General features: G+C 37.8%; 1 protein-coding gene and 1 long non-coding RNA gene across 2 annotated transcripts; both read left to right on the forward strand.

The window, feature by feature from the left end:
• The first annotated feature begins 11,292 nt into the window (after window positions 1-11,292).
• LOC111988407 (uncharacterized) lies at window positions 11,293-11,781 on the forward strand. The gene has a single exon (XM_024020197.2). The coding sequence runs from the start codon at window positions 11,293-11,295 to the stop codon at window positions 11,779-11,781; it is 489 nt and encodes a 162-aa protein (XP_023875965.2).
• A 9,445-nt stretch (window positions 11,782-21,226) lies between these two features.
• On the forward strand, window positions 21,227-21,950 carry LOC136066348 (uncharacterized). The gene is made up of 2 exons (XR_010627798.1): window positions 21,227-21,411; window positions 21,534-21,950. It is a non-coding gene; the product is annotated as an uncharacterized LOC136066348 (long non-coding RNA).
• Window positions 21,951-23,426: the final 1,476 nt, after the last annotated feature.

Here is a 23,426-nt window from a genome sequence, read left to right on the forward strand (position 1 = left end):
TAGAGGAAGATTTTTTTTTTTTAATAACTTGGTAGTTCACATTCAAATCTAATGATAGAATGAGAAAAATAAATAATTCATTTAAGATTCCTGAGAATAAATCAAACATTATCATCTTACATTCCTAGGAATCTTAAGAGATTCTCAATGAAACCAAACATAGGAATAGCTATATTCCTAGGCATCCAGATTGCAAGGGATAACATTTCTAGGAATTTGGATGCCAGGAGTAATATGGATTCTCCCATATCAAACGCCACATTATATTAAGTTAGAGTAGAATTTTTATCTTATATAAAAAAAGAGGGGGGGGGGGGTGAGACAAGTTTAATGAGAGAAATTTGAATTTAATAATTTGGGGATTGCATTAAAAGGAGAGGGGAAAAAAAAAAGATAAGGAAACAGACGACAACATAACCCACGCATGTAGGGAACTAAACTTATTTAGGATAGGTTTAAATTCTTAGAATATATTTAGATTGCTTGATTTTCTCATTAACTAATGAATTTAGGTTTGACTTGCACGTTGGCAATCTAGTTTAGCCAAATTCCTAATCTGTCATGGATGACCAAATTCAAATTTGAAATTATGGTTTAAAGGAGGAAACATGACTTGAAAGGAAAGTTTAATTTTAGCTGTGCTCACAGGTTGGAAAATTACACATTCCTAGATGATCTTTGCCTAATAAATACACCAAATTCAACACCATTTGATTTTGGAATGTTTCTTGCCGTATTTCCACAAAAATTTCCCTTTGTTCCGGTGGGGACTACAAAATCTAAGGTTGCATGTACTACACATAGAGGTAGCAAAATAAGTCCAAACTCATTTGTTCACTCAAATTCACCTACTCTAATTGAATCCAAACCCACCCAATTATTAGTTGGGTTAAATGGGCATCAACCCAATTAGACCCAGTAATTATTGGGTTTTAACTAAAAACCCATTGGGCCCCATTTAACCCAAAAATAAAATACCCAAATTCAACCAAACTCTTCCTAAAAAAAAAAAAAAAAACCTCAGACTTTTCAGTGTTCAGGTTTTCATTTTCCCTCCCTCTTCTTCGTCAAATTCTCTCTGGCGGCGATCTCTGGCATTTCTACGGCGACGATCTTCGGTGTTTCTACGGCAGAGTCGGAGCCACCGGTTTCAGTCCCAGCAGCTGCCGCCGTCGCTATTCAGTGCTCGATTCTTGTCGACTCAGGGAACTGAGGCTGCGAAGACGGCAAGTGAGGAACAACGAGTCGATAGCAACGCGAAGAGCCGAGTCAACCCGGACAGAGATCGAGTCATCACGCCTTGGTCGCAGGACTTCAACGCTTGGTACCTGGATGTCATTGCTAACGCTGAGCTCGCTGACTATGGTCCTGTGAAATTTCTTTTGATTTTTGGATTCACAGTGAATTTTTTTTTTGGGGTTTTGTTATTATTTTACCAAATAGCTATTTTGACTACACCAGAGAGATAGCTCTCGCTCTCTCTCTTTTCATTTTCCTTCATCGTCCTTGAAGAATTTCTATTTGTTTCAAGGACAGTTGCTTTCAAAATTTCAAGAAAGTTTTGAGCTTGAAATGACATTTCTTCATATTTGTTGCACTGTTTGGTTGCCAAGTGAGAGAAAATATAAAAGAAAAGAAAATATTTTTTTATTTAAATTTTTAATATAATTGCTGACGTGGATGTGCTTATGTGGAATTTTTAATCCCAAGAATGGAGACTAGAGAGAGTGGAAAAGGGAATCCAAGAAAGTGTTGGAGTTTTTCACTTTAGGAGCATTTTGGTAATTTTGATAATTGGGTGGGTTAGAGTTTATCCATAATAATTAGGTTGGGTTGGATTTGGGTTAGAAACAATTAGTTAAATGGGTTTTAATTGGGTAAATAAGTTTTATATATCCAACTCAATTATGTCCACTCCAAACCCACCAAAACCCGTCCATTTGACTCCCTTCTACGCAGTCTACACTTCTTTTTTTAATATCCATATTATACCATTCTTTTGTTTCTACTTTCTAACTTTTTTGGGGCAGGTTGGGTTGGACCCGATTTCAACCCGAGATCTGAAGTTCAGTTGAGATTTTGGCCCATACCGGACTTGAAAACCCATCTAATCCGCCCTAGACTCTTCGGGTCGGGTTTATCGGGTTTATGCTTAGCCTTAATCGTTGTTGCCATCGCTCACACTCACATAGTAGAATCAATGCCACTTCTCCCTACTCTCCAGTTCTGGTACTAACTTTTCTTTCTACTTCCCCAAACAAATCTCAGCTCCATTCCACATCTTTATCTCTTACTTTTGGTAATAATTTTGGAAGTTTAGTGGCATTTTTGTTGTTGTTGTCCTTAATCGTGTTTGGTTAGATCACTCACGTGTTCTCTACGCTTGAGTTATGTTAGTCCAGTCAAGGCCATGGGTCACACTGACATTGATATTGGTCTAATCCCTCTACTCATGGTGAAATTTTCAAATGCGCTCATTGCATACTGATATGTGGGCAATTGGGCGTAGGAGATACCTTCAATAATGGTTATTCTTTCAAACCTCTCTTTAATTTTACATATAAATAAATATAAATAACATTTTTTTTGGGTAAAATAGAGAATTTCATATATATATATATATATAAGTGGTTAGAAAAACATGCTTGAGATGCCTTTTTTATATTTTACTATAATTAAGAAAAAGAAAACCTGTATTAGAGAACAACTAGCGACTGAAGATAAGAAACCCTAGACTAGAGTGAAAGGGGGAGTGCTTACCGTGTCCAATTTATAGAGGGAAATATTAGTCAATACCTATAAGGTAGGTAGCAAGTAAAGGAAAGCAAAATTTTATTACAATCAATTAGGGTGTAAAAGGAAAGGTTGAGAGGGTGAGAAATTAAATCACTGGATCAGCTGAGGAAACAAATCACTGGTTAATAGGAAAATAAATTTTCGGAGTCTTATACCAAAGGGAAGTAAGCATTGGATTGCTCATCAAGGATTTGAGAATCAAATTTATCTCAGTAGTATCTGAGGGTCAACGTTGCGTGGTCAAGCCAAGCAGAAGGGTTAATTTTGATCATGACATTGTACCCCAATGTGATGTGCTAGGCTACTTTTTTTGCATAAGAGTGCTGAAAGTCATGCACGCCAAGGAAGCAGACGAGCAAGCCACGACCATGTATGAAAAAAAAAAACCATGTATGAAAAAAAAAAAAAAAAAAAAAATAAAAAGGTAAAAAAAAAAAAAATAAATCAATCAAGAAGATGTTGGACTTCAATCCTCGTCTCATGCATCACAATCATACATGAAGCCAAATCTTGAAGTGGGGGCATTTGTAGACATCAAAATTTTATGATGTATTCACAACTGTCCGATTGTTCATGATCAAATATTTGTAATCAAATTAATCTCCAATTTATGATTTGGACGATCAGCAAATGAAATCAAGCCACGTGACAACATCAGAAGAAAAGGCTCATATAGAAAGTTTTTATTAAATGAAAGACCAAATTAAATTCATAATTCAATAAATGCTGAGAGACAATTCTAAATCAATTGCTATTGAGTTGCATATAAATAGATGCTTGTCATATGAGAAAAGGGAGACGGAAACTTAGAGAGAAAAATCCTACTGACACTCTACCGAAATAAAGAGTCATCTTTAAGTCCAAAAGAACACCCTTACTCCCTCAAAATCAAGGCTCATTTTTACTTCTTCAAATCAAAATAAGGATTTTCCTTTAATTTAGTTTGAGATCAAGCCAACGGCCCTCAACTTCAAATCAAAACTCAAATACATCCAATCACACATCCAATTTGGAGACATCAAAGTACAAGCTTCATAGCCCTTCAAAACGTAAAGTTTCTTGGAGATCGAATTATAGAAGTTTTATTGTATTTTTTCATTGTAAAAAGTCATATAGAGAATTGTACTCAAATATATACAAATCAATATAAATTGATAATTTGATACACTATTTACGAATTTTTTGTGTACACTTACTGTGAATTTGTATCATATTATTTTTTTAATTTATTTTCATTTTTTTAATATTATTTTCAGTTTTCATTTTTTTTTTCTCCCTCACATCAATACTCTCTCTCCCCTTTTACTTCTCATTCTCTCTTGCTACTCATCCTTTCTTTGTCTCCTTCAGCTTCCTTTGCCGGTCAATCTTCTCCATTACAGCAGTTAGATTGTCATCCAATTAGGAACTTAGTTTGATTTTTTCTTGGCAGTGCCAACTAGGCTAGATCTTTGATGAGCAGTTTGGTTTTTTGCTTTTGGGTCTGTGTATCTACTGGGTGGCACCGATCTTCTTCTCAAGGTGTTGTCCTCCTCAACTTTGTGTCCCTACTAGGTAGCATTGATAGATTTGTACAACTCTGAGTCTAATTTTTAATTTCAGTAACCCCACTTTTGATTGATTATTGTTGTGAAAATTTTGTTTTGTTAGCTAAACAAATGGGGTTGATATTGGAGATTGTAAAGAATTGGACATGGTTGGGCTTGATTATCAAATGCACATTGTTGATTTGGTTGTTCTAGTTGGATTTATTTGATGGTGTTATTTAATTTGTTGATGTTGTTTGGTAGAAGGGAAGGGAGAATATGAGAGAGAGAGAGAGAGAGAGAGAGAGAAAAAAAAAAAAAAGACATTAAAATATACTGTAATAAAAATATGATATTTTAATAAAATATTGTTTAGAATACATAATCTGGGTCGTTGCTTTAGAAAAGTGGTTTGTGTAAGGAAAAATGCTTTAAAAAAAATTTAAGTTCTTATATTAAAATAGACAATAATTTTTAAACACGTTAATTTGAATAAAAGTAAAAAGTTAAACTTATAAGCTCAACCCAAAGAGATACTTAAGTAGTCAAAATTATGACGAGTTCATTCAAAGCGACTGATACATTAAAATTGAAGCAAAAATTATAGCATAAAAATTTAGTTATGGAATTATAGAGAAATAGAAAAAGAGAGCTAAAAAAGAGCATTAAAAAAAAAAAAAAAAAAAAAAACAGAGAAGAGGAATTGGAAATCACGTGAAGGGAGAAAGTATTAAATAGAATTTTTATTTTTATTTTTATTTTTATTTTTTAACAATAGTTGATCAGCATCAATTTAGAAGCAAACAGGAGCCAACTTAATTTATACTAGGAAAGAAAAGCTTAAAAAAGGCATGAAATGAAGAGTTAGTGGGATGTGATTACTTTTACTGACAACCGGTGTTTAATAATGGCATTAATTAAGTAATTAGTTTCTCTTTTTGGGGTAGGTGATTAAAAAAATGGCATCGATTAAGTAATTAGTTTCTGTTTGTGGATGGGTCTAGGTGATTAATAAAATGGCATTAATTAATTAGTTTTTATTTTTTTGGTTAATATTATTAAAAATATCCTGGTTCGTTGCCACCTGGCTTCAATTAATGTACTTGTTTATATCCTTCAAAATCGGGTCAAGCCACGGACCCACCGATCTTTCCATCTACTGCTCACCTTCTTCTTCAACTTCATCTTCTTCTTCTTTCTTCACATTTTTTTTCCCACTATTTTCTCACTTCACTTCACTTCACTTCACTGCATCTCTTTTTAAACATGGACCTAGGTGGTTTTTATCAGGACCAAAATAACAAACGCTGTCGTGTAGACAATGTCTGTACTATGTACTACTATACGTACAGACCATCCTATTCAAAAACCCTAACTCTTTCTTACTACTATATAACTTTTTCGAAACTAAAATCCTATCAAAATCCAAACCCTGACCAAATCTAAACACTCACAGATTCAAAATCCAAACACTTACAGACCATCCCAAACACTTACCGAATGAAGGAGCGGCTCACCATCATCTCTTTGATCGTTCTCTTCATCTCCTTTGAGATTTTATTTTTATAGATGTGAGGGATCGATTTCTGGACGCAGCTATTCCCGTGGATTCGTGTTTGCCCTACGCTTCCTCTTCCTCACCCCATTTCCGAACTGGAAGTGGTTGCGGTGGATGATTGTCCTCGTTCTCTGCGCCGCCTTCTACTTCTCTTTCGACAATCGCGGCTTGCTTCACCCCGGTGCGTAAAAATAAACAAAACCCTTTTAATCATACATGTTCTTTGTTGTTTGTTGTTTTTGTTGAACAATTAATCCCTAATTTAATTAGGTGTGTATTTAAATAAACCATGAGGATTATAACAGAATTTATCTCGGAACTTGATTCTTCAGTGGGTAAAAGATATTGTTTTGTTAAGTTACTTGCTGTGCTTTGAGAGAAACGACATCATGCTGTCTCTTTTGCTGAGCTGGTGTAGATAGGACACTGTTTGCCTTATCATCCCTCTCTCAAACTTATAGTCATGGGGACAAGGAGTCTGCGTTGGAGAGACTGAAACTGAGAGGTGGGAAGAGACTTGGTACTTTATCATGATTAGAGATAAATTTCATAGTATAATTGAGCTCGATATAGTGGAAAGCTGCTCAAAAATCATGGCCTAGCAGAAATACAAAATGAAAATTTCATCACAGGTCGACATGTGGTCTAGTGTGTACACTACAGTTGAAGTCATCGATAGCAGTATGGGTATGGGCATGGGCTAGGCCCCTAATTGCAAGTGTAATCCCAAGACTTCTTTTATCAATTGGGGCCCTATCTACAATTCAGTTCCTATACCTCACTCTACCTCCTCATCATCCTCTTACTTACCTATTCCTCCTCCTGTTCAAATATCCCCTTCACCATCCACTTCAAATCCATCCCATTCCAATACTATTACCCAACCTCTAAGTACCAATGCTGGTAATTCTAGCTCAGATAGTCATTCATCCACTCCTCCACCTATCTCAAACTCCCATCCTATTGTCACTCAAACCAGAAATGGGATCTTTAAACCAAAGGCCTTCACCACTAAGCCTAATTATACCTTTACAGAACCACCCACATTCATTTGAGAGTGCAAAATTTATCTCTAATCATGATAAAGTACCAAGTCTCTTCCCACCTCTCAGTTTCAGTCTCTCCATCTCCAACGCAGACTCCTTGTCCCCATGACCATAAGTTTGAGAGAGGGATGATAAGGCAAATAGTGTCCTATCTACACCAGCTCAGCAAAAGAGACAGCATGATGTCGTTTCTCTCAAAGCACAGCAAGAAACTTAACAAAACAATATCTTTTACACACTGAAGAATCAAGTTCCCAACTGAGATAAATTCTGTTATAATCCTTATGGCTTATTTAAATACACACCTAATTAGATTAGGGATTAATTGTTCAACAAGAACATGTATGATTAAAAGGGTTTTGTTTATTTTTACGTACCGGGGGTGAATCAAGCCGCGATTGTCGAAAGAGAAGTAGAAGGTGGCACAGAGAACAAGGACAATCATCCACCACAATCACTTCCACTTCGGAAATGGGGTGAGGAAGAGGAAGCGTAGGGCAAACACGAATCCACTCATCAAAAGCACGGGGATAGCTACGTCTAGAAATCAATCCCTCGCATCTATGAAAATCTCAAAGAAGATGAAGAGAACGATCAAAGAGATGATGGTGAGCTGCTCCTTCATTCTGTAAGTGTTTGGGATGGTCTGTAAGTGTTTGGATTTTGAATCGGTAAGTGTTTAGATTTGGTCGGGGTTTGGGTTTTGATAAGGTTTTAGTTTCGAAAAAGTTATATAGTAGTAAGACAGAGTTAGGGTTTTTGAATTGGATGGTTTGTACGTGTTTGGATTTCGGATGGTCTATATGGGTTTTGATAGGGTTTTAGCTTCGTAAAGAGAAAGGGGAGTAAGACAGAGTGCGTGTGTGTTTGACTAAAGTACAGAGAGTGTGTGGGATAGTAGTATAGAGTACAGACATTGTCTACACGACAGAGTTTGTTATTTTTGGTCCGGATAAAAACCACCTAGGTTCATGTCCGAATCCAAGTCCAATTTCAGTTTGGTTTTTTTTTTTTTCTTTAATTGCAAACTCAACTTCCTCCTTCAAATAAGGCTTAGCCAAATCAGCCCTCATATCATCCGTTACCACATTTTGGACACCATCCAATACACGATCTAAATCATGGGGGTTAGAGGAAGTAAATAATTCAGCAAAATAGGCAGTAAACATACCAGAAATATGGTCCTCATCTTCATGCCAAGTACCCCTTGCATCCTTCAAACCCTTAATAAAGTTCCTTCGCTTTCTCTGAGTCGCCGAACCATGAAAAAATTTTGTATTTTGATCTCCACATTGCAACCACTGTAGCCGAGACCTCTGATGCCACATTTTTTCTTCTTTTGCATGCAATTCGGCCAACTCTTGTTTCAACCTCCTCACCTCTCCATTATTCCTTGATCTCACCGCCTCCTCTTCAGCCCTCCACAGCAGCTCCTTAGTCTTTTTAATTTTCTGTAAAACATTCCCAAACCGGTCCCTATTCCAAGCCTTAAGCATCTTCTTACACTTAGCCACTTTCTTGGTAGCCACAACCATTGGTGAACCTTCAGCATTACAAGCCCATGCCGTAGAAATAACCCCACTACATTCTGGATCTGTCAACCACATTGCCTCGAATCGGAATGGCTTCCTTCTCCACCTTTGGTTCTCACCATTTGAATTAAGAGAAAGAAGGATCGGGCGATGATCCGAGGTGTAACAGTGCAAATGTTGAACCCTCCCTGTAGGGAACCGAGAAAGCCAATCATAGTTGGCCACTCCCCGATCTAACCTCTCCCAAATCAATTCCCCTCGACGACGACCATGCCATGTGAAATCTGGACCCGAGTACCCTAAGTCCACAAAGCCGCACTGGTCTAAAACATCCCTGAAAGCCTGCATGAGACTATGCGCCCTTGGCAGTCCTCCTTCCTTTTCTTGCACATGAAGTAATTCATTAAAATCACCAAAACAACACCACGGCAAGTGTGGTTTTGAACTAAGCATCCTTAGCATATTCCACCCTTCATCCCTACTGCTCGTATTTGGCTCACCATAAAACCCTGTAAGCCGCCATGCATTTGCTGTCCCACCATTAACAATGACATCAATATGGTAAGAAGAAAAGCTATCAACCCATACCTTAACACTATCTCTCCATAACATTGCCAAACCACCCCCCTTATTCTCACTAAAAACAGTAAAACATCCATCAAACCTAAACTTATTACGAATACCTACCATATGTTTTTTTGTTGACCAAGTCTCTGACAAAAAAACTATCTTGGGATCTTTTGCTTGGATTAATTCACCAAGCTCCTCAACTGCACGGCGGTTCCCAAGCCCCCGGCAGTTCCACGCTAAGAGATTCATTGTTCCCGGCAGGGCTGGAACCCAGCCTCCACCGATAATTCTGAAGTGTTTGCATTCCTACTCTTCTTGCACCCTACCTCTGTACCAACCTCGGGGTCAACCTCTTTATGGCTTCTTTTGCTTAAGACAGAGCTCTTGCTGCCCTTGGTCATAACACTATCCTCATCAATTAAACGTTTCGGCCTTTTTGAGACTCTAGCTCTCCTTGTACCTCCAATACTTGAACCTTGTTGCTGACTGAGCCCGTCATTATCTTTCGATGAGTTCAAATCAGCCCCATTGTTCACATCAACATGATTCTCCTGCCCAATCCCACAATCCACGCCTACATCCTTGTCAGTATCAAACTTAGTCAACTCTGTGTCAATGGCATCCAATTGCACCTGAAAATCTGATTCAGGTATCCTTCTATGCGTACCAATTCCCTCCATTGTAGGCAATTCTGAATCCACTAAAATCAGGCTTATCAATTTTGGATCATTTGGTATGAGATCCAACGTAGGAACTTCATGGACAGCCTTCCCCCTTACGCTTGAATCATCAAAAAATCCTGACTGTGTACCTTCACTATCCCCTTGTTCATGTGCATCTGAGCCAGCCATCGAGTGCCCTCCATTCATCCTTTCTAGCAGCCCTTCTCCATCATCAGAATCAGTGTCATGACTCTGATCACTAACAATAGGGTCTTCATCCTCCAAACCCGCCACCTTCACCACTGTTTTCCTTGCCAGATTTGGAGTTGAAGCTCTCAACCACGAGCCATACTGGTGATCCTTCTCAGTCAAAACACCCTTTCCTTTAAGCCAAATAGAACACTCTCTATCCATATGTGTCAATTTACCACACCAATAGCAGAGATTAGGTAACCTTTCATAGCGAAAACTCACCCAACTCTCAATACCACCACTCAGAGCAATCTTTCGTCCCCTGCATAACGGTTTTGTCACATCCACAGCCACCCTTACTCTCATGAAGTTACCTCCTTCATACTTCTCATCCTCAAGAGCCCTCTCATCCACCCTTCCCACCACAGAGACAATATCTGTTGCTGCCTTCCAAGTAAGACCAATAGGCACATCATGTAGTTGCACCCACATATTAGTATAGTCAAACACCAGATTCTTAATATCCGTATACTTCTCCACCTGTTTCAGAGCTACAAGGTGTTTATCAAACGTCCAAGGTTCTCCCCTGAGAACTTGATCCACGTCGCGCTTGTCCAAGAAAACAAATAAGACTCGGTGATTCCCCATGTCACGCACTTCAAATCCCTTCCTCGTCCTCCACAGCAACTTAAAGGTACGCGCAATGGCATCCATACTTAGGGCTCGACCTGTGAAAAAACGTGCTGCAATAAAAAACTCTCTCCCCGTCACACACTCCTCCACTAAATATTTGCTTCCTTCCGATTCCGAGAGAGAAAACTTCTCCCACAAAACAGAGAGTCGGTCCATACCAGTCAACAAGCAAAATGTCCTCTGTATTCTGACTCAAAAACCAGAGAAAAACTAAGCCTCCCTCAACGAGTAGGCACCAAAATTCTACTGACGGCTAGGGTTTAGAGAGTAACCGCCCTAGGCCAGAGAAACTTCTTCCCCATCTTTTATATTCCTCTTAAAAATATGTCTTTTATAATCTTGATTAAATGTTAGTAATAATTGCTTTTATCCTTTGTTATACTTTTTGTTGGTGCAATACAATAAAAAAATACAAGAGATATATAAAGATTATAAATATAATTTATTTGAAGTATCCCAAGACAATTGGATTGAGGTGTGAATCTTCCTCTCTTTAAGTAGATTTAGGCTGGGGGGGTCACCTTCGTTTATTTTTGTTGACTAAAAGTTTCTCTCTCAAAGAAGCTTAACTTCTTTGCTGCAGTAGAATAGGTTGTCCCTTCACTACGAAGGCATCTTTAGTCTCCGTGGAATAACAAGTTTATTCCTCGGGTAGTGGGTTTCTTTTTCTGGGGTTTAGGGAAACACAAGAGTGAGGTTTACGCCTTCAACCAATCAATGGACGACCTTGCACAAAATTGGAGCCGTCTAACTTTATCTGAGAGGGAGGGGCCGGGATGTTGCCTCAACCAAGAGGATTCAACTAAGGATTTTTGCATTGCAGCAAAGTTTTTCACAAAGCGAGCTCTGAATATTGATGTCATCGCAAGAACCTTCACCCCATTGTGGAGGGCACGAAATGGCTTCAAGATTCAGAATATGGGTGATCACATAATACTCTTTACCTTTGACAATAAAGTGGATGTCGATCGGATTTTGCAGAGTGAGCCATGGAGTTTTGACAAACACCTAGTAGTGATGGAACGATATGAGAAAGAGGAAGCCATCCATGAGCTCAAATTCAACAAAGCAAGTTTTTGGGTTCAGCTTCATGGTATTCCTATACGCTATATGACTAAGGAGGCAGCGATAAAGATTAGTTCAGTCATTGGGGATGTTTCTTCTCCTATTGACCCTAAGAACTCTGACGGGGGTAGTTTTTTATGAGTTCGGGCTTCAATAGATTTATCACTCCCTTTGTGCTGAGGACGCCTTGTCTCTTTGGGGAATGGAAAGCAGACATGGGTTAGCTTCAAGTATGAAAGGCTTCCAAACTTGTGCTACTAGTGTGGACGCCTGATTCATGATGATAAGGATTGTGAAATGTGGATCAAAAGTGAAGGGACACTTCAACCAGATCAACATCAGTTTGGTCCTAGTATTCGAGCCCTAGCTTTTGTCCCTTCAAAAAAGAATGTGATTAAAGTCCCAGGTTTTTACACGGCAAGGAAGCAAGCTGGTTTGGCCATGGACTGTGATGATTCAGTCCAACCTCCGGTGGACCAGGTTGTTATGGTAGAAGAAACACGGCAGGCTGACGGAGACAGAAACAACCTTAGGAAGCTGAACAGTCCAAATCCAGCAAGTACCTTTAGCCAACAAAATACGTTACATGAGGAGCAGCAAGATGCAATTAAGAAGAATCATGAGACCCCAATTACTCCTTCAGTTTCGGACAGCATTAAGAACCAAAATAATGAGTACGTTGTGGAAATTAATGTTGAGCTGGCAGCACTTATGTCCGAAAATTCAAAGTAGCCAAATCCTATAGTAACTGAACCACGTGCTCCATATACTCCTCAAACTCAAACCGGGTTAATGAGACACATGCATCCCACTTTAAAGAGTCACGTGACCGGATTAATGACACAATAGCCAACCATCTTAATGAGCCACGTGATGCCCATGAGGCTGTTAGGGTTTCACTGAAACATGAGCACCTTCGAGTGCTCCCATCTTGGACCTGCCGTGCAAGACAAGGGGTTCCCACAAACAATGAAAAATTTGAGTATTGTTCAGGCCAAAAAAGAAGTGCCAGCACATGTGAGTTTCTACCAGAGTTACCAAAGAAGTGAGTACAGGTTTCTCAAGTTAAAGATGGTGCTTATTTTGAATTGGTGGAGGCTGGTTCCCAGCCTCGCCAGGAACAATGAGTTGCCTAGCATGGAACTGTCGTGGGCTTAGGAACCTACGTACAGGGAAAGAGCTTGTAGAAATCATACGGGCAAAAGATCCCTCTGTCGTTTTTTTAGCCGAAACTCTGACAGATGAAGCAAGGCTAGAGAAAGTTCAACGCGATATAGATTTTGATCGTAGATGGGTAGTTCAAAGGGAAGGCCGAGGAAGGGGTTTGGTTCTATTCTGGAAGTCAACAATTAATTTGAAGATTGTAGGGTCGCACAGGTATTACATTGATGCTATTATCGATCAAGGTATGGAGAATGAATGGCGATTCATTGGTTTTTACGGTGAACCAGAGACAAACAGAAGATGGGAAGCTTGGGATCAACTTAGGCACCTTAATTCCAATTCCAGAGTTCCGTGGATATGTATGGGTGATTTCAATGAGATCACAAAACAAGATGAAAAATTGGTTGGTTTCACAATCAGATGCAATTATTTCGAGAAGTCATTGACGAATGTAATTTCATGGACCTTGGATATTTGGGGCCAAAATTCACTTGGAGTAGGCATTTTGTGAATGGTAGCTCAATATGGGAAAGGCTTGATAGGGGACTAGGGTCTATCATTTACATAGTGATTCATCGGATCACTGACCTATCCTACTTGTACTTGCACCTCTAGACCTACCACCGAAGAAAAAACCATTTCGTTTTGAAGAGATGTGGCTATCACATCCAAGTTGTGAGGAAACAGTTCAAGCAGCCTGGCACTCTACTTTCGGATCAGATTTAAGTAAGGAGATCCTAGCTAAAGTTGATAAGTGTGGTAATGAGTTGAGCAGATGGAACTGGGATGTGTTTGGAAGTGTTCGTCAAGAGCTGAACCGAAAGAAGAACCTGCTAGTCTTGGCCGAAAATCAAGCCATCATTAGTGGAAACAACCAAAAGGTACGAGAGCTAAAATTCAAGATAAATGTGTTATTGGATAGAGAAGCTCGTATGTGGGCACAACGGTCTAGACTTCTATGGGCCAGCCAAGGAGATAAAAATACCAAATACTTCCATAGCCAGGCTACAAAAAGGTTCAGGAAAAATCAGATTGGAAGGATTAGGGATGAACAAGATGCTTGGAGAGTCCAACCAGAGGAGGTTTCGGCCATAGTTGTAAATTATTACCGTGAGCTCTTCTCTTCTTCCACAATAAACTCTCTTAGTAGTGTCCTAGACCATGTACCACAAGTCATTACAGAGGAGATGAATGCTTCACTTACTGGAGAGTTTAAAGAAGATGAGGTTTTAATTGCTTTGAAACAGATTAAAAAAAAAAAAAAAAAAACAGAGAAGAGGAATTGGAAATCACGTGAAGGGAGAAAGTATTAAATAGATTTTTTTTTTTTTTTTTTTTTTAACAATAGTTGATCAGCATCAATTTAGAAGCAAACAGGAGCCAACTTAACTTAATACTAGGAAAGAAAAGCTTAAAAAAGGCATGAAATGAAGAGTTAGTGGGATGTGATACTTTTACTGACAACCGGTGTTTAATAATGGCATTAATTAAGTAATTAGTTTCTCTTTTTGGGGTAGGTGATTAAAAAAATGGCATCGATTAAGTAATTAGTTTCTGTTTGTGGATGGGTCTAGGTGATTAATAAAATGGCATTAATTAATTAGTTTCTATTTTTTTTGGTTAATATTATTAAAAATATCCTGGTTCGTTGCCACCTGGCTTCAATTAATGTATTTGTTTATATCCTTCAAAATCGGGTCAAGCCACGGACCCACCGATCTTTCCATCTACTGCTCACCTTCTTCTTCAACTTCATCTTCTTCTTCTTTCTTCACATTTTTTTTTTCCCACTATTTTCTCACTTCACTTCACTTCACTGCATCTCTTTTTAAACATGGACCTAGGTGGTTCTTATCAGGACCAAAATAACAAACATTGTCGTGTAGACAATGTCTGTACTATGTACTACTATACGTACAGACCATCCTATTCAAAAACCCTAACTCTTTCTTACTACTATATAACTTTTTCGAAACTAAAATCCTATCAAAACCCAAACCCTGACCAAATCTAAACACTCACCGATTCAAAATCCAAACACTTACAGACCATCCCAAACACTTACCGAATGAAGGAGCGGCTCACTATCATCTCTTTGATCGTTCTATTCATCTCTTTTGAGATTTTTATAGATGTGAGGGATCGATTTCTGGACGCAGCTATCCCCGTGGATTCGTGTTTGCCCTACGCTTCCTCTTCCTCACCCCATTTCCGAACTGGAAGTGGTTGCGGTGGATGATTGTCCTCGTTCTCTGCGCCGCCTTCTACTTCTCTTTCGACAATCGCGGCTTGCTTCACCCCGGTGCGTAAAAATAAACAAAACCCTTTTAATCATACATGTTCTTTGTTGTTTGTTGTTTTTGTTGAACAATTAATCCCTAATTTAATTAGTTGTGTATTTAAATAAACCATGAGGATTATAACAGAATTTATTTCGGAACTTGATTCTTCAGTGGGTAAAAGATATTGTTTTGTTATGTTACTTGCTGTGCTTTGAGAGAAACGACATCATGCTGTCTCTTTTGCTGAGCTGGTGTAGATAGGACACTGATTGCCTTATCATCCCTCTCTCAAACTTATTGCTGAGCTGGTGTAGATAAGACACTGTTTGCCTTATCATCCCTCTCTCAAACTTATAGTCATGGGGACAAGGAGTCTGTGTTGGAGAGACTGAAACTGAGAGGTGGGAAGAGACTTGGTACTTTATCGTGATTAGAGATAAATTTCGCACTCTCGAATTAATGCAACATAGTATAATTGAGCTCGTTATAGTGGAAAGCCGCTCAAAAATCATGGCCTAGAAGAAGTACAAAATGAAAATTTCATCACAGGTCGACATGTGGTCTAGTGTGTACACTACAGTTGAAGTCATCGATAGCAGTATGGGTATGTGTATGGGCTAGGCCCCTAATTGCAAGTGTAATCCCAAGACTTCTTTTATCAATTGGGGCCCTATCTACAATTCAGTTCCTATACCTCACTCTACCTCCTCATCATCCTCTTACTTACCTATTCCTCCTCCTGTTCAAATATCCTCTTCACCATCCACTTCAAATCCATCCCATTCCAATACTATTACCCAACCTCTAAGTACCAATGCTGGTAATTCTAGCTTAGATAGTCATTCATCCACTCCTCCACCTATCTCAAACTCCCATCCTATGGTCACTCAAACTAGAAATGGGATCTTTAAACCAAAGGCCTTCACCACTAAGCCTAATTATACCATTACAGAACCACCCACATTCATTCGAGAGTGTGAAATTTATCTCTAATCATGATAAAGTACCAAGTCTCTTCCCACCTCTCAGTTTCAGTCTCTCCATCTCCAACGCAGACTCCTTGTCCCCATGACCATAAGTTTGAGAGAGGGATGATAAGGCAAATAGTGTCCTATCTACACCAGCTCAGCAAAAGAGACAGCATGATGTCGTTTCTCTCAAAGCACAACAAGTAACTTAACAAAACAATATCTTTTATACACTGAAGAATCAAGTTCCCAACTGAGATAAATTCTGTTATAATCCTTATGGCTTATTTAAATACACACCTAATTAGATTAGGGATTAATTGTTCAACAAGAACATGTATGATTAAAAGGGTTTTGTTTATTTTTACGTACCGGGGGTGAATCAAGCCACGATTGTTGAAAGAGAAGTAGAAGGTGGCACAGAGAACGAGGACAATCATCCACCGCAATCACTTCCACTTTGGAAATGGGGTGAGGAAGAGAAAGCATAGGGCGAACACGAATCCACTCATCAAAAGCACGGGGATAGCTACGTCCAGAAATCGATCCCTCACATCTATGAAAATCTCAAAGAAGATGAAGAGAACGATCAAAGAGATGATGGTGAGCCGCTCCTTCATTCTGTAAGTGTTTGGGATGGTCTGTAAGTGTTTGGATTTTGGATCGGTAAGTGTTTAGATTTGGTCGGGGTTTGGGTTTTGATAAGGTTTTAGTTTCGAAAAAGTTATATAGTAGTAAGACAGAGTTAGGGTTTTTGAATTGGATGGTCTGTACGTGTTTGGATTTCGGATGGTCTTTATGGGTTTTGATAGGGTTTTAGCTTCGTAAAGAGAAAGGGGAGTAAGACAGAGTGCGTGTGTGTTTGACTAAAGTATAGAGTGTGTGGGATAGTAGTACAGAGTACAGACATTGTCTACATGATAGCGTTTGTTATTTTTGGTCCGGATAAAAACCACCTAGGTTCATGTCTAAATCCAAGTCCAATTTCAGTTCGGTTTTTTTTTTTTTTTTTTTTTGGTGGGGGGAGGGTGGGTTGATAGAGTAGAGACAACAAAAATATTGAAACCATGAATGAATAGGATTGAGATGTAGTGTTCACATGTCTGTATAACCATATGTTCACATGCTTGAATGCTTACGTGTGCTCTTATTCTTGGATATTCACATTTCTACATGCTTAAGGCCCATTTGATAGTGATGTTCAATTATTAGTATTCAAAATGATGTGAAAGCTATGGTTGAATGAAAAGAGATGTTATGAAAGAGAGAGAGAAATATAGAGATATCAGTAATTATTTTGTTGTTTGGTTTTCTATTGGGTTTTTTCTCTATTTTCTTCTTCTTGTACTTTCTGGGTTTGCTCTATGTTCTTCATGCATAGAGTAGACTTTTGTATATATATCATTCTTACTTATAAAAAAAAAAAACCTTTAGGTCAAAGACGTATGCCGCTACGATTTGCAATGGAAAGAAAGTTATTTTAAATCTGAAGAGAGCTACCAAAAGCAATGGAAAGAAAAGATTGACTTGGAAACAAACCTCTCAATTCTAAAGAATGGTGAGGTTTTAGACAATAAAAATTCTTTGTTATTAGTTGTTGTACAATTGATTAGAATTTGATTATTTTGCAGAAAAGGATATTCTTCAAAAACAATTTATTAAAGATATGGATATGTTGACTATAAATACCGAGACTCAAAAGAAGCTAGCTAGTGAAGCATTGGAGGTTGCAAAGCAGAGAATTCAAGATTTTGAGAGCCGGTGTTGAGGTATTTGTGAGAGCATGACATTTTTTTTTCTTCTATTTTCATGTGTTCATGGGCAAAATTTGCTAAATAGTACTTTTTATGGAAAATTTTAGGGGAATAGAAAGGAAAAAGAAAGTTCAAAAAGAGATAGTGGGGTATAATGGCTAGATAAAGTTCAAAAAGAAATAGAAAGGAAAAAAAATAAATTCTTTATCCTAATTTAATAGGTTTAGTTTTCTGTTTGATAGAGTTTGTGTTGTTTATAATTGCTGGCCTCTCTAGAATGTAAATAGTGGGGTATTACACTTTTCTATTCCCCAAGTGTGAGACAGTATTTTGGTAAGGTTGATTTTGTCTGTGTTGACTGAAAAATGGTATGAAAAATTTGTACTGTTTTTCTTGGCTGTTTGTTTCTTAGCTATTTATTTGTTTACTGGTGAGGGTGTTTGGGTTCATGCGCCTGAGTTTGGGTTCATGCAATTAATGTTGGTCGTTTGGCCTTGTATAATGAGGTCACTGCAACCCATGTGGTTCGATGGGGCTCAGATTTCAGTGACCAGTTGGAGGGAGCAATAGGGGTGGGCCTGCATGGTTTGTTTTTTAGGTGTTGGGTTGCATGTGATGGTGGGTTTGTAATTGGCACTGGTTTTTTTGGGGTTTTGGGTTAAACCCCGCAGGTTTAGCCAAGTCCTTTTACTTTAAATTTACTGTCTTCTAGTCTAAGTGTCAGTTACTTTTAAGCATTGAACCTAAAGTTGCTGAATTGTTTGTCCGAGTACTTTTTGTTTGTTTTGGCTTTTGATTTAATTATGTCTTGTTTGCAGTCTTTGGTCAAGATGATAAAATTCTTTAATATCAAACTCTATTTTATTCCCCATGAAGTTCATTTTGTGTTGGTAACCATAAAAAAGTATTGCTAATTTTTTGGTGCCAAATTTAACTGAATGAAACATAGCAAGTGGTCTTTTGTATAGATTATTTTGCCTGCAAGTGGCTGGAGAGCTGGGGTTTGGAGTTTATTAGGGAGTGAGAGACATCTGAGTTGTCATAATTTGCTATTTAGATTATTGGATACTCATAGGCTCTCTAAAGGGAAACACCAGACAAATTTCCATACATCACTTACTTATTATGATATGGGCCAGCCATGTGCTGTCAATGTGCAAGGACTTAGTCACTTGGGTTCTTGTTTTGCTATTTTATACTACCTAAATGCCAAGCCACTAGATTTTGCAGAAATGAGAGGAGGGTTCCTCTAGTTCTTTTTTTTTTTTTTTTTTGGCATAAATTGGGAAATTTATTGAAAAGAAACACTGGAACACATGAACAGAGTTTTACAACACAACAGCGCATTTAGGTATTGTTTACACATGAACAGAGTTTTATTGATATCTAATGTTGGGTCTCTATGATCAGATATGAGTTGGTCTAAAGATGGAAGGAGTTCCTCCTTTTTTGTGAAATTCTGCTGAAATTTGGATTCTACAGATTGAGAAGGCGAGAGGGTTTCAGTCATATCCAATTAGTTCCTCTAATTGGATATTAAGTCAGTCGTTCCTCTCTGTTAACCAAATTAATCGGTCCTTTTCCACTAAGGCATTCAATGAATCAAGCAGGACTTGTTATTAGTAGATAGCAAGTTTCTGGAACATGCAATATACTATTAAAGTGTTTCATGGGAAACAAAAATGGGGTTTTACCAAGAAATGTTTTCCCTTAGTATGGAACCAGAGTAATGGTAACTATGATTTATTCACAGTTGGCCAGACCGCGTTTCATGCATCTGGTTTTATTAGTTATTCCAAATCTCAAACTAAATACTCTAGATCCACGTGTATATACCCTATCAAGATTCCAATATAGGCCGAATGGCAGGAATTATAAAATAATAGGTGGGTGTGTGGTTTTTTATTGATATTTTTTTACTTACAAGGGAGATTCAAGTCCAAATTCAGTTCTAGTGGAGAATTGAATAGTATCATTGAAGAACAAAACTCTTAACATGTGTTTTATTGAGAATCAAATAGCACCGTTGAACTACAAAACTCTTAACCTATGTTTTAGTCTTAACATGTGTTTTACTATTGAAGAATGACGTACTTGTGTGAAAGCACGTCTAATATAATATTTTGTTATATGCCGTAGGTAATAGCCAAGAACTTAGACCCAAAAAGAAAATGCTAATTTACTAGTACAGAAAGACCATAGATGGATTTTATGAGAATTTTTTTAGAAAAATGTGAAATTTTCAATTGGTATTGCAAGAAGATTGAATTCATGTTGTATTGTGGAAAACATTTTGCACACCAATGGACCATATGTTGGTTGCGTGGAATATTTTTGTCCTCATTTGTATTGATTTAGGAGTAGTCATTGATTATTAAAATATTGCTCAGACAATTGTGAATATTTGAATCATTTTTGGTCCCATATGTACTGATTACCACACAAGCAGGACATCTCAGAGTGCGTCTGATATAGTTCCAGCTGTATGGAAGTTGATTTGGAAAGTCAAATTACCTTTGAAAATTCTCACATTCATCTGGAAATTCCTGCATGATAGTTTACCTGTCTTTGTAAATCTAAATAAAAGAGGTATCCCTGCCTCTAACAGATGCCCGATGCATGATGAAGAGGAAGAAACGACATCCCACCTTTTCTTAAACTGTCCTTTTGCCAGAGCTGTTTGGCATGGTTCAATGCTTGAGATTAGAACTTCTGAGCTAAACCTTAACACAGCAAAACAATGGTTATTACATTGCAAAACCACAAGCAGACATTTGGAGCAATACAGAATGAGTTATTTGCAGTCCCTTTTCACCATCCTGTGGTCAATTTGGAATCATAGAAATCTGGTTCTGCATCAAGGAAAGGTACCTAATCCAATAGAGGTAGTTCTCACTTCTCAGTCTCTCATTTGCAGGTACCAGGAAGCTTTCCAATAAAACCAAGAGCAGAAAATCAATACAAGCCAAAAGCAACTTCAAACTGTATCTAATCAGAATTAGCAAGTTCTCATCAAGGTGGCAGCACACAGGAATAGGAAATCAAAGAGGTGCGGCTTTGCTTTTGAAATCATTAGGCTGGATGGAGGTACTCTATTCAAAGGTGGAGCTAACAGTGGGAGACATTCTCAATACAGATTTGTAGTCATATCAGTAATCCATCGTTGCAGGATCAAGCTCTCCTTTCAGACCTATACCAGGTGCAGCAACAGGGACTAATCACACATGTACCTAAACTTGTAATCTCACGTGTTAAATCTTGCTGTTAGAGCTGCTAACTTTCCAGGTCAATTTGCAGTCTGTATCCGAACCATATATAAGCCCTTGACTTTTGTAATACTCCTTATGTCTATTGTATGTTTTTATTTGGTATCAAAAAAAAAAATACATATATATATATATATACAAGATTTTAACAGATGCCCGATGTGTGACGAAGAGGAAGAAACCACATCCCACCTTTTCTTAAACTGTCCTTTTGCCGGAGCTGTTTGGCATGGTTCAATCCTTGAGATTAGAACTTCTGAGCTAGACCTCAACACAGCAAAACAATGGTTATTACATTGCAAAACCACAAGCAGACATTTGGAGCAATACAGAATGAGTTATTTGCAGTCCCTTTTCACCATCCTGTGGTCAATTTGGAATCATAGAAATCTGGTTCTGCATCAAGGAAAGGTACCTAATCCAATAGAGGTAGTTCTCACTTCTCAGTCTCATTTGCAGGTACCAGGAAGCTTTCCAGTAAAACCAAGAGCAGAAAATCAATACAAGCCAAAAGCAACTTCAAACTGTATCTAATCAGAATTAGCAAGTTCTCATTAAGGTGGCAGCACACAGGAATAGGAAATCAAAGAGGTGCAGCTTTGCTTTTGAAGTCATTAGGCTGGATGGAGGTACTCTATTCAAAGGAGCTAACAGTGGGAGACATTCTCAATACAGATTTTTAGTCATATCAGTAATCCATCGTGCCAGGATCAAGCTCTCCTTTCAGACCTATACCAGTTGCAGCAACAGGGACTAATCACACATGTACCTAAACTTGTAATCTCACGTGTTAAATCTTGCTGTTAGAGCTGCTAACTTTCCGGGTCAATTTTGCAGTCTGTATCCGAACCATATATAAGCCCTTGACTTTTGTAATACTCCTTATGTCTATTGTATGTTTTTATTTGGCATCAAAAAAAAAAAAAAAAAAATACACACACACACACACACACATATATATATACAAGATTTTCGTTAGATGGTTTCCTCTTTAATTTTCTTTAATTGGTCCCATAATGCTTTTTAATCTGATATGAAATAAAATCTTTTTGCAGCATGACAATGGTATTTCAAGTGAAAATGTGTTTTGCTAAGTTTCAAGGTTGCCTTAACTAACTGCTAAGGCAACCTTGAAACTTTGTGATTATCCCTCAGATATAGTTAGTTATTAGGCTACAATCTTCGTGTTGACAAATGTGGAACAAAAGCTCCATTGTTGAGTTGCATACCACAATTTGAAGTTCAAAACTTTATACACCATAAAAACCAGCATATTATTACTACACATAATATTCAACCCTCCAAAAAAAGAAAAGAAAAGAAAAAGTACGCCGGGTGACTATAACACAATTAATAATAAGAAATAATAATAAGATTTTATTCACGTAGCTCTTAATGCTTTGAGCAAAGCTTTACAAATGTGTTACAATTTTTCAAACATTCACTCGAAACAAGCAAGTCTTCTCATTGCAATTTGAGTCTCAATGGGACGGGATGAGAAAGGTCTTCATCTAACTTTAGGAATGCAAAGGAAGTAATTCTTATGGAGCATCAGCAGTGGGGCTTGTATATGCCAAATGCTAGGAACATTTGGCATTTAAGCCCCAAAATTGCTCCACAATGGAAATGCCATATTGCATATGCCAGAAAACTTCATCTATATTCTATACTAAGCATCGTAATATACCACAGGCAAGGGTGGAGCTAGGGGGGTGAGAGGGGGCACTTGCCCCTCTGGCCCCATTATCTGAAAAAGCTGTTACTTACTAACTTGCTTAGACGCAAATGATCTAAAAATACAGAATTATTTTTAATGAAAAATTATAGACGACCATATACAATACAACCAACTATTTTCATGGGAGTGTTTCTCCCAAAAAAAAAAAAAAACTATTTTCATGGGAGGATTGGGAGCATGCAATCTCAAAATAAAGTCCATCCTATATTAACATAGCCCAATATCTATTAAATAATAATAATAAACAAACAAATACCGCAACACACATCTGACTTATAACCTAATATTGTTTTATTTTTTTAAAACCAAAACCAAAACCAATATCCACCTGATATAGGGAGGGCTTTTTACTATTAGTCTATTACAAAGTATTTTCACTGACCTATATTTTGTATAAAAAAAAAAAAAAAAAGCGAAAACACTATTTTGATCTCTATATTTTGAGGTCACAGTTAATTTGGTCCCTACATTTTAATAGCAGTCAATTTGGTCCTTACTATTTTCAACTTGCAGTTAATTTAGACCCTACCGTTAACTTAGTAATGGAAAATGCATACGTGACTAACAGTGTGCACAGTTGGCACATTTGATACTAACGTGGCAAATAAATTAAT

The sequence above is a fragment of the Quercus suber genome, unplaced genomic scaffold (assembly GCF_002906115.3).
Source record: "Quercus suber isolate HL8 unplaced genomic scaffold, Cork oak 2.0 scaffold_32, whole genome shotgun sequence".
Taxonomy (NCBI): domain Eukaryota; kingdom Viridiplantae; phylum Streptophyta; class Magnoliopsida; order Fagales; family Fagaceae; genus Quercus; species Quercus suber.

Bases quoted from the DNA above. Each gene is read 5' to 3' on its own strand.
- LOC111988407 (XM_024020197.2), top strand. From the start codon at position 11,293: ATGGACGACCTTGCACAAAATTGGAGCCGTCTAACTTTATCTGAGAGG.